General features: G+C 39.6%; 1 protein-coding gene across 1 annotated transcript in view; it reads right to left on the bottom strand.

The window, feature by feature from the left end:
* The window catches only part of LOC100366565 (uncharacterized), a 59,074-nt gene that overhangs the window by 31,954 nt on the left and 9,678 nt on the right, over nt 1-17,442 (bottom strand). The window contains exons 2-3 of the mRNA XM_085495403.1: nt 1,840-2,249; nt 59-136 (exon numbers count right to left, since the gene is read on the bottom strand). Coding sequence (XP_085351529.1) covers nt 59-136; nt 1,840-2,182 — 421 coding nt within the window. The 5' untranslated portion in view covers nt 2,183-2,249. The remainder of the gene's footprint in view (nt 1-58; nt 137-1,839; nt 2,250-17,442) is intronic.

Raw genomic sequence — 17,442 nt, 5'->3', positions numbered from 1 at the left:
AAAATATAGAATTCTGTTGTTTGTTATAAAGGGAAAAATAAAATATACATACACTTACTTGGAGGTTGCATGGATAAGATATCTTGAAATTCCCTTGAATCACTCAATGTCTGACATGAAGCATTTTTATCTGTGTCTAATACAATAATATGTACACAAAATGTTTCAATACATTAATCAAGTCAATAATCACTTAAAATCAGTCATGTACAAAACATTAATTACTAAAATTAAAATATTTTGGTGAAAATACAAAAATAATAATTTAAATAAAAAAAGTTATCCCAAATCATTGTTATTGTTCTGTTTCTCATGTTTTTTTTCTATATTTTTCAATAAAAAAAATCTGGCATCCTTTTTACAGTACTCATTTGAATCTTTAATTATAGATTTATTTACTTAGCAGTCACATGACCACATGAAGGTTGTTTTTAACACGATATCAATTTTTAATTAGTGTGAGTTAGTTACAAACAAGTTTTGGGGTTGAAACAACAGTCGGAAAGCAGTCTACCGAATGTCCTTAATAGATGTAAATATCAGCCAAAAACATTGGTGCCTAATTTGTTTAATTATTTTAAGGGACATAATTTCCAGCTTTATTCAAAGTAATTCAGATATTTTAGTATAAAAACAAATGCCTCATCTCAGACGTGAATAGATTTATAAAACATGCAAGACAACAGAAAATCTTAGCTGGCTTTTGTCAAAGTATTTTGTACAGGTGTCTGTCAAAAATTAATGATTCACTGAGACAAATATGAACTGCCTTATTATATTCATTGCGTGACTACTGTATTATTTGAAAAGTAAAACAACGCCCTCTATGAAAAGCTATCATGTTGCAAGTTCTGCTTTGTATGCAAATCAACTTAAATAGTAAGTTGATGTCCAGTGGAGAGAGAAGTCAACAGTCCAGTACTGCCTCCTGAAAATCTACATCTTCAAAACACTGCAATCTTTGTTTTTAAAGTGCATTTTTAAATTAGTAATATACAAGCTCTATCATTCTGTTCTAATAGCTGAAACAAATTTTTGTGAATTTCCATTTGTCGAATGAACTGTTTGTAAAATACAGAATACATATTTTTTAGTACAATTTTTTTTTTTAAATGTGGATGCAACATTTTAATTTTTATGTATTGTTTTTGATTTGATAACTTTGGGCTAAATAGATTTTCTATTAGCTTCAGATCTTGATCAAAGTTTGGCACCCAGTTCATAGGAGTGCTCATATTGATTTTCTGTAAAGATTTTATTGGTAGGTTTGTGTATCAGACTGTGCAACAACTCTCTCCATGAGTTGGTTTTGAAACCCAGCCTAGTATTCCCATGGGATTTGGGAGATACATTACCAGATATTATTACAAGATAAATGATTTGCTTCATTGAACACATACAACAATGCATATTCCCACTGAGATCAGTAACCTTTGAATGTGTATCACTAGTGATTCGTCAAGTAGAAACAGTCAAAATATTTTATCAGATTTTCTCAATTTTTGCATGATATTTTCATACAGGACATCCATCTGTCGTTCATATACTAAGGGAAGACTTTATACTGATGAATAAGGTGACCAAGTCTGATAGTGTTTGAAATAGAATTAGTAAATGGCTGCTAGGGGTTAATTTTGAGTTATATTTACAAGTGACGTAATTTTACCCCATTTTAAGTAGAAATGTAGGTAATGAGTGACGGTGATTCAGTAACATTTATAAAAAACAAAAACATTGTTATGCTTAATGTCATCCAATTATAAAATCATGAAATTTAAATGGATATATATGTTCTAGTAATGTTATAGCTTCACCATGTATGTATACAAAATCACTTACCAGTACTGGGCATATGTGCTTGTTGATTTCCAGTGTCTTGTTGTTGGTATGTACTTATGATTTCTAATAGAGGATTCCTACCAATTGCAACTACTAGATCACTGAGTAAGTTCAAATTTGTACTAGAAATGCATCCTTTCTCCTCTAAATACAGAAATAGGCTCAGAGCATTGTTCAATTTATGAAACTTCTCTTTAGGAATCTGCTTGCCCAGTAAAAGTTGTTTCATTGTAGTAAATTCATTCTCATCTATCTCTCGAGCTAACTGACTGAAGAGTATCCGTAAAGGGTCAATGGAAGTTGAATCCACATCTCCAATTTGGGATCCTCCTCCGGTTGCCATGGTAGCATCACTAAGCAACAGCCAACACTGACAAAGGACTGCAGTAATCAATTCATACAAGTAAAACCTGGGACAAAAAATAATAATTAGTAAATGAAATGTCTGTGTACAAGGTCATGTAATCAGTACAACTGTCATGTGATTGTCTGCTGTCAGATGCAATTGTATCTCATGAACCAAATAAACATACCAGTAAGTTGATTTTTATTTCCTAACAAATTTAGGACGGTGCATTTATTTTTCTAAATCGGGCCGATTAAAAAACAATTCTAAGTATTTTTTTTCATAAAGCCAAAAAAAAGTACCGGGTACAATCTTTGATGTGAAGACGTGTCATGTTTTCGTTTTCCGGTACATTTATTCTGAGGGTATGTTTATTAGTTTTTGAAGATTTGTTCGAGGGGGTGTTTATTTGGGACATACAAAATGTAAGAGTACTTAAGACAGACTTGTCAACCAATGTTGCAGACATAAAGCTGAACAGGGTAAGGAGCTAAAACTCTGTTACAATTCACAGAATATACCAGTATATATATATTCCATGGAAGTTCAATTCAACTTTATTAACCGTAATGTAACTATTACAACTTTGTCCATTGAGAACCTAGATTAAGGTAGTTTGCTACCACTAAAAAAAATATTCAGAAATCCTCAAAATTTAGCAAGAGTAATGTAACAATAATGTAATGTAATAAATTCATACAGTAATGTTCAAAATTCTGAAATAAAAATTAGGCAGAGGGTTTTCAACCCACTAATTCACATAGTTCATACCCAACATAGACTCCGGTTAGTCAAAATGATTCAGCCAACAACAGAGAGAGAAATCTAGGTCGGGGGAGGCCCCATGACTCAAGATTTTCCTTCACGTCATGAACCATGTGACCGAGGTAATGAGGCGGCGCCATATTGCCTTCCAAATCACTCTGGTTCTTTTTCTTCGCACTGAGGACTAAGCTAATGCTACGGAAAAGTGGGGTGGTCGGGAGGGACCCAGTGTCTATGGTGGGTATGAACTATGTGAATAGGCGGGTTGAAAACCCTCTGCCTAAATTCACTGGGTTTCAGAGCGAACTAAAATGATAAAAAGGGTGTCCCAGTTTGGGATAATACCCTCTACCTACGACCACCTAGTTGAGACCAGTAAAGAATCGGTGTCCTACCTTGCCAGTGCCATCCCCAGAAACAAAGCAAAATGCTGAACGGTGACGGGGTACGGTATGCACAAGAACGCTAGACCCAAATTCTTGGGTAACTAGCTTTCAAAAGAATAGACCGAAACAGTTCTGCATGAGGGCATAGGTCAAAAGCGAGACCTGGAAAGTTCCAAAGAGCGCTGACGAGAGAGATCTCTCTACAACAACATGCTGCCGACACTGTTCTATCGCATATGCGCAGGGATCTCTGAGGTCATCTGGGCTGGGTCAGTAACCGAAGCCTGACCCGCTACGACAGGACCCTCCCTAAAAGGACCCTCCTCAATAGATTGGGTGTCTATTAGGTAGAAGTGGTAAAGACATTTTGCGTTCTCCAGAAGCCTGCCCTCAGCACATGTTCAAGGGGGCACCTGGCGCAAGAGCTAATGAGTTAGCAAATGTACAGACCTCATGCGCTCGTACTTGGTGTCTCTGTAAATCCAGTGTTGAGGAAGCCAAATGGTTATAAACCTCGAACACGGTCGCAGTGATCCACCTGGCAATGGAAGTCGAGGAGGCTTGTCTGTCCTGCTTACTCTGGCCATAACACATAAACATGTGCTTGCTGCCATGCCTCGACTCCCTAGTACGGCTATCGGTGCAACTCAGAGCTCGAACCGGGCACCAAAGCAACTCCTCCTGATCCTCCGGGTTGACAATGTTGCCAGCCGGGGATTGACCATCGGGTGAGGATCGTGTCCTGGGATTTGATTCTTGGCGAGGAACCCGATTCGTGTCTTCAGCTTGACTTGATTGTCCATAAAGGTGGCACACCCGTCCGAGAAGGACAGGCAGGGCCCCTAGTTCAGCCCTACGCCGACCTGAGGCGAGGGCTAGTAGGAAGACTGTTTTCCACATCAAAACTTTGAGTGCTGCTGATCGGAGAGGCTCAAAGGGCGGTCTGCTTAGAGCGGACAACACAAACGACAAGGCACAATTGGGTGGTTCCCTCGTTCAGGGTCTAGGCCTCCTAACAGTCTCTGCCTGAGGTTGGCAATTGCCGACCCCCAGGGCAAGGCATACCACGCTTGGTCGAAAATGTCATTTGCCTCTCCAATTCTTGTAAGTGAGCCCAGTGCTGCAACAAAGTGTGCTGTACATACTGGATGGCTGCATAACACAGCCTGGGGGAACTACCCTGCGAACTCTACCCATCGTTCTGATGACCCGCATCAGTTCCCTGAGGGACACAGAGAGGACGCTGACTAGGCGTTCGGCTAGGTCGCTTAGGCAATGAGCCTGCAAAGACCATACCAAGCCCACCTCCATGTCGAACTCCAGGCCCAGGAGTTGGCCAAGGAGGCTAAGTGTTGGCCAAAGAGGGACTTTATTCGATTTACTAGGAAGCCCAACTGGTGTAGTAAATCCTGTGTTAGCCTTACTGTTCGACTAACCACCCTTTGTTTAGGTTGTGTAGCAACCAGTTGCCTAGGTATGGGCTGATGTGTACCCACGCCTGGCGCAGAAGTAGCACCACCTGTTTCCACACTCTGATGAATAAGTATGAAGCCATGCAAAACCCAAAGGGGAGCACCCTGTACTCGACTACTTGAACCAAATGGGTGAATCGATGGAGTCACTGACTCGCTGGGTGTATCGGTATGTGCGGGTAAGCATTGCTCAAAACTAGCAAGGATAACCAGTAGAAACAGAGCCCGGAGAGTAATACGGTGCTCAGTGTTTCCAGGAAGCACATACTGATTTAGTCTGCTGATGCCAGGGGGTGGAGATTGCAGCAAGATCATATAACCATGTATCACCACCTGGAGAGTCCAGGGATCCAGAGTACACCGGCGCAATCTGTGCGACAGATATATGCGTGTTCGGTGGTTCTACCTGGTCCCTTCCGGGTAGACGCGTCGCCACTCTTCCCTCCTCCGGAAGAGCCGGGATGCTTGCCTCCTGGCTATTTTTGGCCAGTGGGGGCCGACTTTGGTCGTTATGTTTTCTCAGCTTGGGGTCCTTTCTGCTTGCCCTTGGCATATGCCAAACTGGTTCGCGGGTCTCACCTGTACCAGCTGGTAGTGGAATCCCGAACGAGACTGCTCCTTCCTTCCTCAAAGGGAGGAACTGAAGGATCCGGCCAGGTGTTAGATTTGACTCCAGACTCTGCTGGCTCCAGTACAATTTAAATGAACAAATCCCATGTCCTGCTATGCTTGTCCCCTCCGAAATCGTAGGCCTGACCACCAGCCTACCCCCCCCCCCCCCATTGGCTACATGTGGACTAGGGAAGGACAGGCTTGGATACCAGGAGGAAGCATCCTGTATGCTAATATTGCTTGCTGGTGTGCTTCTTACGGCATGCCAAAACAAGGGGCAACTGCAGTGGAGGCAACCTGCTCCCCCTGCATTTGGTCTACCCGACCTGCAAGGGACGCAATTTGTCCTGGCAGGTCCTCAACCAAAGCCCGAAACTCATAGGCAAACCCAGCACGGTGTGAGGACGGATCCACAGAGGGACCCGCAACATGCCCCATCAGAGTAAAAACCTCAAGGAGCACAACCTCGTTGTTGTCGGCATGATCAGGCAAACCGCCGCCTGCAGAAACATACTGAGAGGAAGCTCTCCGATCAGCTGGGGGGGCCAAGAAATCTCTCACTCATTGCTGCTGCGAGCCTGAGCGACGCGATCAGTCTCAGTAATTTGCACGCAGCCTTGGAACGCATCCCAGGCCTCGGAACCCCAGTTGTTACAAAAAATCTCTAGGCAAAATCCCCGAGCCCCGCACACAGTCGAAACACAAATAGGATTTGCTATGTGGGTTTCACGCTGGTAATTCCTGGTAGCAACTACCATACGAGGAGGTGAAGAGCCTCTGGCATTTACCCTTTCTTGCTATCCATTTTTTGAAAAAACATTGGTAAAAATGAACAAGACATGCATGAGAGGAACGAATTACAGCTGACACAAAGAGATCCAACGTACGTGGCCAAATTTGCGTCACCCGAGTTTTTTCTTTCTTGTAAGGCAATGCACACAAAAATTTTACCAGCCACAGCGTCGGCTGCCACGCAGGTGACAGCTAGTCAGACACACTCGGGCGGAGAAACACGAGAGTGATTTGGAAGGCAATATGGCGCCGCCTCATTACCTTGGTCATGGGGCTTCTCCTGACCTAGATTTCTCTCTCTGTCGTTTGCTGAATCGCAGATTAATGCCTACAGTTCAAAATCATTTTGACTGACCAGAGTTTATGGTGGGTAATTGAACGTAGTGAATTATATGGTCCACAAAAAAATGTGTATACATGTAGTTTACATGTCTGTGTTTCTGTGTGTTGATGGACTATTTGCTCGTACAGGGGAGAAAATATTTTATTTTATTCAACATCCTATTTTATAGTATGTCAGTTCAGATACGGGACCGATCATGCCCATTTATTGTTCTGTCCACTTGCTAACTGTAACTCAGTATGCAACTTTTATTATGTATTAATACTATGGCGAGCCTTTTTTTTGTTTTATGTTTTTTATCGGCTAAACAGAGTAGAACACTGTTACAGTAAGATTAACTTTTGCACTTACTCAAATATATCAACATATTGTAGACAACCTCAACAAGCCGACACCTGATAGAACACACTCAGAAGGACTTCAATCAGTTCTTCGATTGTGTCATGCAAATGGTTACGATGTCAACATTTCCCATGATGCATTGCACGAAACACATTAAACAAACATTTTAAAAATGCTTTGTATTTGAAGTAATGAGAATTGGTTCCTATGGCAGAAACATTCTATCATATTTTTGTTAGGTGACCTATGCTAAAAAAGTATATGTTGTGTTATTAGGGTTACTTATGGCTTTCACAAAAAAATAGGAGAATTTTAAAGTGCCTGTGCAATGCCCACCCACACGTTTCCCATGTTTGATCTGTGTCCCACTGAAATGGGCAGTTATTGATTTTCCTGCTGAAAATGATTACTCGTATCCAAGTTAAATTGAGATAGTTCTCGTGCTGTAGCCACGCCCATCTATCCTGAAACAGTCGACTGTTTCCGGATTTCCGACTCTCGTCGAAAGTGCACCACCAAATGCCAATATATGAGAGGAAGCCATACCCCTGACTCGTACTTTTATAAACACTGCATCTTTCAACATACTTTTAAACGATATACATTTCTCGGTCGGCGTTTCTTTTTTTTCTATTTTTTTTTTTTTTTTTGAGAGAGAGGGTTTTTAGAAGTTATTTTCACAACAAACATTTATGATGGTTAAAGGTTGTATTGTAGGCGGTTGCAATAATACGTATAGTCATAGTGTGCAAGTTTTCACATGTTTCCAATCAATCCGAAGGTGCAACGTCAGTGGACGAAAGTCGTGAAAATAACAAGAAAGGGTTGGGGTGGACCTTCTCCTTACAGCGGTCATATGTAGTGTCCACTTCACCTCAGATTCTTTTCTCGAAAAACTGTCCTCATCCATGAAAAAACAACTACCCGGTAGGTTCTAAAGAAAAACTCCAAAAACTTAAACCTGGCGCAATACCAACACTTTTGAAAGAAGAAAAATTCCGGACAAGCCCATTATACCAGAGGTGGATTCCAGAAGAGAGAGAGACGTTGGGTAAGTGTTTCAAATGATTTGACTTTTTTTTGTGATCCTGATTATCGTTTTATAGAGACCATTTAGTCCGTGTCATGTAAAAGGTAGCAATAATTTTGACAGTGACACGAAAACGAAGGTTCGGACAAACAGGAAATTACGCAGCCCTTACACACTGCTAATTGTTTTCATTTTCGCAGGCTAAAAGTTGTTCGATGACTGGTGTTGAATGTCGAATTCACACCTCTGTTACCTTTACTTGCAGCTTGATCTGCGTAATAATTTATGGAATAAGAATCCAGGCTTAGGAATCAGGGCTGTCAATGTGTTTCCACCAAGTAAATTTTTAATAATTATGACAATCACACTAACTCGAATCCACTCTGAATTTGTCTGTATGTGTGTCCCTCTCAATTATTTTTGTTATCCGCCATTCATGCACTTGTCCTCGTCATGACCCAACGTGTTCACCATTTCAACAGAATGTCAATTCGTTTCCACACGGCTGTCGTTTATTTAGTAACTCCTTTGTCATTTTTTAATTATTTTTCTATTTTATTGGTCACTATATTTTAAAGCGGGGGAGTCGTCACCTGCGCATGCGTCAGATGGTCATAGCGTGTCATTGTTTACAAACAAGCACCTACCCATGAGCCTTTGCGTTTTTATAGTGTGTTATTGTCGCTTGGGACTCAATTCCCGCGCGTGCGCAGGTGAAGACCCTCCCGCTTTAATGTTTAAAATGTCAAAATATGTTCTCTTTTTATTTTAATTTTGAATATTTTTTTTTTTTACTCAGACCATCAATGAAATATAAAACAGTTTAGTGATGTGCCTAGTAACCTGCTAAATAGCGAGACAATTTAGGTGTCAAATTTTTTCCAGTGCCAGGGTCCAGCAACAGCCTACAAACATGTGTTGGTGACGATGACAATCACGGTGACCAGCTACACCAGAACTGACATATTTCGCATGTAACTCAACCCCATGCAACAAACTTGTTATGTGTTCATTATGGTCCATTCTTCCACAACGAACAAGTACATAAGTGACAAATTAGTCAAAGATGAGAAAACTGCACAAGAAATTTGCCTTATTTACATGTATCAACAATGCAAGCTGCCCAGCAAGTTCCCGTTCTGACGTTACAAAGGAACAAGATGTTTGCTTGGAAACACATCCTTCTTTCCCCCTAAAAACATTAAAAACAAATGACTTGCATGTATGTGAATTATCACACAATTTTTGGATGTTTTACTGTGATCAATTTTGTCTTAAATAACAAATGTATGTATGGATATCAAAATGACGATGCAATATTTTTTTTTGCATGGCATAAGTGAGTATAAAAGTCCTGAAACAGTACAATAATATATTATATAAACATTTTGCGAGGGAAAATACAGACTAAAAGTAAAGATCATCATTAATAACAAGCATTGAGAATGCATAGTCCTCGTTCTGAATTAAATACAAAGTCACTAGTAGCGATTAATAGTTATGGGAATTATTTGTGGCTATAGTGATGTATTCTGTTGTTATATATTTGATTCACTGGGGAGAAAAGGTAATGGGCAACGAGCATTATACTGAAATCAAACAAATAAATTATGGCCATCATGAGATGGCAAAATTTGTTTTGCACATAGGTTTACAAGCACCGATCTACCGGGCACCCAAAAAATCAAGTCACGGAAATTAATTCCGACCCAGTCGATTATTCCATTCGCTGCTAGTTCTCATCATGGTTAACGTCTGAAAGCAGTTGTTTTCGGCCAGGCATTTTGTTATTAGGTAAATACGGTTGATGCTTCCCGAATAAATGATCCTGATAAAGGATTACCCAAATCAAGAAACGTGTCAATTACCTCAGTCCTTATAAGAAGTGTCTCTGCCCAAATATGACGTTGAATTTTTAGAGCTGAATTGTACTGTCTGTTTACTTCCTGTATATCAGACAGGGTTATTTTTTTCTCAGGCCGGCTTTTGGTATGGCAAGTTACTTTTTTTCCCACACACAAGTGACATTGTCCCAAACGACAAATTATTTCTCGCAATTAATTAAATTGAAAAATCCAGTAAGAAACTGAAATATAAATACAATTTAATAATCGTTATGCCAGTTCCAGGTTCCACTCGACTGAACAGGGAAGCACGGACTCTGTCGGACTTATTAGGGGGTCCTACTACTTAACGCACAGACACGCGAGGGAGTGTCCGGGCACGCGCGGAAGCGAACAGGGGGGGGGGGGGGATACCTAACGCGCGGGGCAGCGGCAGCAATCCTTGTACTGTATAATATTCGTTTATGCTCAAAATTTGAAACAGAGTGGCGAATTCGAGCAGCTATCCACACTTTTTATGATCGACGCCCGGGCATTCTAGCGAGTCGAGTCCGCCATGTTGTTTACTAATTACCAAACGCTTCAGCGTGGTATTAAGAGTTTGTTTTCAGGGGTGGGTGATACCAAGGTGGGAAATGGATGCACATAAGGGGTTAATTCCTTGAATTGCAATATAGAGGGGTTCAGGCCGAAATACAATATATAGTGTTTTCATGTTTCGTCTGATATTTCTGTGGTATTCTGCTGCTGTAAGTAATGCACGATTTGTTCCGAAATTCAGTATTTTGTGTGCATTCCAGGATTATTCGTTTTTTGCTGAAAACACCCCTATTTTTTAATGGCAGAGTCGAATAGTTTCACTCCCACTGGGAAATCTGCATTGTTGCTTGAATGAGAGCTAATTAAACACATTTCCCAGACCGGCGAAAGAGTATGCAACAGCCAATTTTAACAGCCTGTCACATGATTTTAGTCTGAATGTCAACATGAAAAGAGGCTAGTCCATTATACGCAGGAGTAATTGGGAGTAGAATATGTGAGGGATAGTATTAACAGAGATGTGTATACTGGAAAATAATAACTATCATACTTTTGCACTCTGAGCATTCCTGTTTTAGTATATTGATTTGAAAATGTTGAACTTGCATGATTTGCAATGTGTTTTTTTTACTGAAACTCCCCTATTGATCGAATTCCGGGTTTGAACGAGAACGACACACCACGCGATTCATTTGAATACAATGCTGAAGGCAAGCATGTCGTGCTACTGTGGTACTCCACTGACGGAATGACTTACTAGTACTGCATGCTACAACTTCGCTTCTGATGTTGCTTGCTAGCCGTGGATTGAATGAATCTTGATTACCGGTTAAAATGTTGCTCATTTGGCGTTGGTAATCTTTATTTGGAACTGGGTAACGCCGCAACGTCGCCAGCAGTAACCTCCTGGTACTTCGTACTATGATAAAACTCAGTCAACATACACCAAGTTCTGTCAATCGTAGTATTCCATGTGATGTACACCTAATATGCAAAAAATGTTGCTAAACTGGATAAAAATAGCAGACGAACATTTATTTACAAAATAAAAATACTTCGGTTGCCAATGAAAACAAGCCGGTAAAAAACAAGCAATATGTTTTCGGCTGTTACCATGGTAGGACATGAATGTGAAGCTAACGTCGGTTTATAACTAAAACCAGGCACCTTATACGAGGTTCGCAAAATAACATTCAGTCTTTAGAAGTCACTTTATTTTATTGCTAGGACGTATTCAGCCGTTAAATGTATTATTTCCAACCGTTTTGCGATAGTATTTTCTAGATTGGAGGCAGCATTTAGATTTTATTCAATGTTCAATTGGGATTACGTTGACAGTGTAACAATGTCAGCGCCAGTGATCTCTTACCAGTGCGCAACGTAGCCAGAATAAAAGGCATGATCATTTGGCCACTGCTATTACAAGACTGGTAGGAGGTAATAAATTTGGGGCGAAAGTATTCAAAAAACAGATTTTGGCTGTTGCCATGGTAGCGGTGGGTCAGGATTGTTTTTCCAATTAGTGATGGTGCGATCTGCCTATCAAGTTTGAACAAAATCAGCCAAGCCAAAAAAAATCACAGAAGAATTAAAAAGCCATTCCTGGTGAACAGTTACTCTAACTTTGGGGTCAAATTTCTCATTAATGAAAAAAGATATAAAAAATTCAAATAGTAACTTTGTAACCACACTCAAACCGAGTACAATGAGCTATGTCTGAGGTGTTGTATCACAGGGAATTGGACAAACTTGTGTATTTTAATAAATTATTGAATAATAAAATGTTATATAACTTTTCTTTTACCCCCTCCCCTTCCTGGTATCTAAATCAAGTAATCACTATTTTTATTTTGTAAACACATTTCCGTCTGCTATTTTTGTCAGGTTCAAATCGTTCACCAATCGTTCACCAATCGTTCATTTTTGGCATGTTAGATGTACATCACATAGAATACTAGGATTGGGAGAACTTAATGTATGTTGACCACCTGGAAACTGAGTTTTATCAATCTTGAAGGGCTCTCTGAACATCCACCCACAGCCTGGACCCACAGTAAAATCAGCCTTTTCACTTTGGCGCGTAGATGTTTTGACTTGACAAGTTGTTTGACAGCAAGCAAAAAGATTGTGCGACGCGCATCGTCGGCGGCATCTTTTTTATAACACTTAGTCAATTTGAACAGTATTTATTCGGACAATGACTCAAGTTTAGACGTCTGATTATTTTATTTTCACACGTACAGTGACACGCGTTCTACACTGACACGCGTTGCTAGGTCGCAGCACTGTCTTGGAGCATATTAATGGGCAATTGGGTTCCCCGACCTAAATTTCTATCCCGATTTGTTGCACATTCTTTCTTTAATACGAAATAATCAAATATGGGACATATGTAATAATAACAGAACCCCATACCCTCCCAGTGGCTTCGCTCGTGAAAGTACGGCAGCAGGATACACCGCATCACTCGTGAAAATAACTTCCATACGCAATGAAAGCCACGGGGAGGGTATGGGGTTCTGTCATAATACTTCATTATCACTGAAAACATTTTCCCCCTGAAATAAATTCCAGTGAAAATGCCATTTCCCTCACACTCTATTGAGACACAGCACAGTGAAAATTGGATTCATGTGTAATGCTTGAAAACATGTCCGCAAAAATAAATTAAGTGAAATTCTACGTGACTTCATAAGAGTTGGAAATGAACAAATTACACCCGACCCTACCACTCCATACACAATGTAAACTACACCCCAAAACATCCTTTCGCCCATGGGTACTATCGTGTTTCTATTTGACTTCAGGAGAAATTGAAATAAACAAATTAATTATAATTTCAGCCTCTAGTTGAGCACTGATTAAATCATAAACTACCTCGTCTTTATGTCAACTTTAAGTTATTCATTGCCTACATCACTGACTTCAAAATATGTTTCAATCCCAAGAATTTAACTCGCTGTTAATTGCATGGGAGTGCCAGTCTTTCATGAATTTCTATTGTCATGTCAATTTCTTGCGATTACTGGGAACATGAAGCTGTAACTAAATCCTGGTATAAGCACCGGTTAGGCAGGCTTGAACTATGCATGTGAAGCCACCTGAGAGGTATATTCAATCCAATAGATTTCTCATTGTTTGGTAACTATTTGCTGCAAAATGCAGCAAAAATCAATATAAAAATATTACCCACACAGCATTCTACAGGTTACTTGTTTTGGTTAGAGTTTAACAATAGGACAATACCATTCGATCCATGGGGGTGACAGTCCTACGAATGTGCCGACATTGTCGGAGGACAAGGACAGGACAAGTTTGTACAAGTGTGGCGAGACTCTCGTAGTTACGCGGAAATTATTTACCTCATGTAAAAAAAGCATCGTTTCTCATTGTTGTGCTATATTGTATCGTATCATGGATCTACATGTAGGTAGTCCTGCGTACAGTCTATGGAGGTACGCCGGGTGGTGGGGTCGTCTGTCAACCAAACGGGGTACACACAGCACTGTATGCAGGGCTAGCATCCAAGAGCTTCGTGGTTGTGTAGTAAAAATAATGTTACAATGTGAAAACAGACAACCACTCAGCCATAATACGTATCGAGACAAAACATAATTTGTCGATAATAGAGTGTTGCCTAGAAAAGTGAGATTGTTGCAAAATGTAGCAAATCGTTTTCAAAACAGTGCCGCTAAGAAAGTCTCGCTATATTGCAACGTTCAGTAAGACTTGAATCTTGTTTGCGCCCACTGTAAAACATGTATAGTAAACAAACCACCCTTTTAGAAAATATTTTTATTAAAAATAAGTACAAGTAAACTAAAACGAAAATTAAAACACGCATAACATAAAATAGTTTTATTCAAAATTAGTCTTGTATATGTTACTGAAGAACAAGTCAACTAAAACGAAAATTAAAACATGTATAGTAAATAGACAGACACCCGCCCTTGTGGAAAATATTTTTATTCAAAATTATTCAAAGTACAAGTCAACTAAAACCAAAATTAAAACATGTATAGTAAATAGACTGACACAGGATACGACAGCAATAAAATTATATTCTACGTCGACGGTAAAGTCTGCGTGACTTGCGCGTTTTGATTATACACAAAATAAATCCTGGCTAAGGAAATTGACAATGCTATGATAAATGTGTTTTTCGTTGTAGCTATAATGCAGTATCAGAACTCCAAGTTAAAATATTAACGGGGAAGTACAATTGCGCATGCCTCGCATTAGTTCCAAAGAACGGCATTATCACGTCGGTATGTTCAATGGTCCACACTGAATGTGGAGTAGGTTTCTTCGGATTTACCGAACTCTGTACCGTTCACGATATTTACCGTATACAAACTTGCACTGCAACAGGAAACACAAAGACGTTACGATATTCTTAGGATAATGATTTCATTGCACGTGTACGTAGCATTGTCACCTGCATACAATGCTGTGTTTACGGGGACACATAACAATGAGAAAACGACATGAGGTGAATAATTTCTGCGTAACAGACGTCTTACATGGTCATTTTTAAATGAATCTTACTAAACAATACTACGGGAGTCTCGCCACACTTCCACAAACTTGTCCTGTCATTGTCCTTCGACAATGTCGGCACATTCGCAGGACTGTCACCCCCATGGATCGAATGGTATTGTCCTATTGTTAAACGCTAACCAAAATTAGTAAACAACATGGCGGACTCGACTCGCTGGAATGCCCGGGCGTTGATCATAAAAAGTGTGGATAGCTGCTCGAATTCGCCACTCTGTTTCAAATTTTGAGCATAAACGAATATTATACAGTACAAGGATTGCTGGCGCTGCCCCGCACGTTAGGTATTCCCCGTTCGCTTCCGCGCGTATCCGCGCGTTAAGTAGTAGGACCGCTTATTAGGGGCCAAGTCTGTAGGGCTAGGCCCCTATTATTATCGTTCTTTTTTTTTCTTCTTTCTTTCTTCCATAACTCTTTTCGTCAAGCCGTTTGAGAAAACCGCTGAACGGGATGGTCTCAAAATGCTCTATGATGATAGTCCCTAATTGTGAACTGGTGCACCTGACTTTCAGAATTCTGAATTCTGTTAGTTTGGCAGCCATAATGGATTGAAAATAAACCAGAAGTGGCTATTTCACCACTTTCTGAGGGTCTAGGCAGTCAGATTTTTTTATGGCATATAGTACAACTCATGTGTAATAGATATCAGTGGTCATCATCACTTTTCCCGCCATTTTGTTTTTCCTAAAAACGGCAAAAACACTTAAAAATCTTCTTCGTCAGAACCGCCGATTAAAATGCTCTCATATTTAGTACTTAGCTTCGATATATGAAGCAGATTTAGGTTTGAGAAATTTATTATGATTGGTCACATGGTTTGGCCGCCATTTTGGGTTTCTTTTAAACAGGAAGTAGTTTTTTAATCATGCCACACTTGAGGGATTATCATCAATATTGCTGCATGGCATCTCTATATCAATCTCTTTCAGAAACCTAAAAAAGATTTCAGATCACTCACGTGGTTTGGCCGCCATCTTGGATTTTAGGCAAAATTGACCCAGGGATCTCGCCACGCTGGTCGGCCCGACCGGCACTCATAATTTGCGACGACCACGGAAATGCTTCCGACCAGGACTATTGTCCGATTGTTATTATAATTATGTACCGACCGATACGCATCCTGCCAGTCGTGGATTATAATTTGTAAACAATAGACCTAGTCGCACGATACGTAGCGGCTACTCAATTTTGTGAAATTAGCACCTCTTTGTAAGTAAATACTTTCTGCGATAGACACAGTCTATAGATTGAAAGCTAAAATTCTTTCAAAATCAATTTCACCTCGATATAACATGGTCAAAGCGGTGTTCACGATCTGACAGTTTACGCTACTCAAGAAAAAAAAAAATCGATGTTTTATTGCATGATTTGGTAAAATACATTTGAACTGTTATCATCGCCATTCATGTAAAACTCTTCTTTCAAGACCTATTTTACCTTTTAAAAATTGCTAATCACCTCTTCGATAACCATCATGCAGTTTTCAACTGAAATCGATGTCAACACATCGTGCTACGACATCGCATTACTTCCACAATGTAATTGTTATGGTCACTACCATTCGGAAAACTTCGGATTCTACCGACATTACCATGCAGCATTCTGATTGGTTAATGGAATTATTGACCCATCGGGTCAAAGGACACATGCCGGTCAACTAATACATCACAAACCTCATGGCGGGCTGTTTTTTACCAAAGCATCGAGTGATCAAAAATATCCACTCCTGATAAAACTAAAGTCAAATTTTACTTTTATTTCATATCAAAAAAACGAAGTAACATTTTTTGCTTGGCATCATGACTGAGTAAGAGGAATTATTGGTATAATCAGAGTATAACATCGCAAAGTAAGTTATGTCACATCTTAACTTTGAAAGTTCGGAAGTTTTATTTGGTCGTTCATTACTGTGAATATATACGTTTTAGAAGTTGATGGTACGAATAATAAATTACAACAATACTAATTTTTTGAAGGAGAATGTATTTTGGAGTAAATAAGATCATGAACATATTCCTGGCTGAAACATTTCAAATGCGTTTTATTTAACTTTTCACATAAGACATTAATATTGCAACAATAATTTATTTGTTTCTGTTTTTTAGTCTGCAGCATTTGCATTTCGAATATATTTAATTTTTAAATTCAAACTCTTCTAAATTGTGAAACATAATGTCTTAATTCCAAAAATATTTGCACTGCGACCGAACTCATTAATATTCATTGCTAATTAATATTCATATAGCTCATTAATATTCATGACCGACCAGCACTCAAGTTGGGCTGGCGAGATCCCTGTATAATGACCAAAAGTTTGGGCATTTGTTTCTCAGAGGTGATCCAACCAATTAACTGCTGATTTTGAATATAACATGCCTGAATATTGCTACTTATGAGAAAAATAATATATTTTCGATCAGTCACATGGTTTAGCCGCCATTTTGTATTATCAACAAAAATGACCAAAAGTTTGCGCATTTCTTTTTCAATCAATTAACTGCTGAATTTGTATATAATATGTCTGGTCATAGCTGCATATGAGAAAAATAATCACATGGTTTGGCCGCCATCTTG

The sequence above is a fragment of the Saccoglossus kowalevskii genome, chromosome 21 (genome assembly GCF_978046115.1).
Source record: "Saccoglossus kowalevskii chromosome 21, keSacKowa6.1, whole genome shotgun sequence".
Lineage (NCBI taxonomy): Eukaryota > Metazoa > Hemichordata > Enteropneusta > Harrimaniidae > Saccoglossus > Saccoglossus kowalevskii.
The sequence above is the reverse complement of the archived record's forward strand: the minus strand, read 5'-3'. Positions and strand labels throughout refer to the sequence as shown.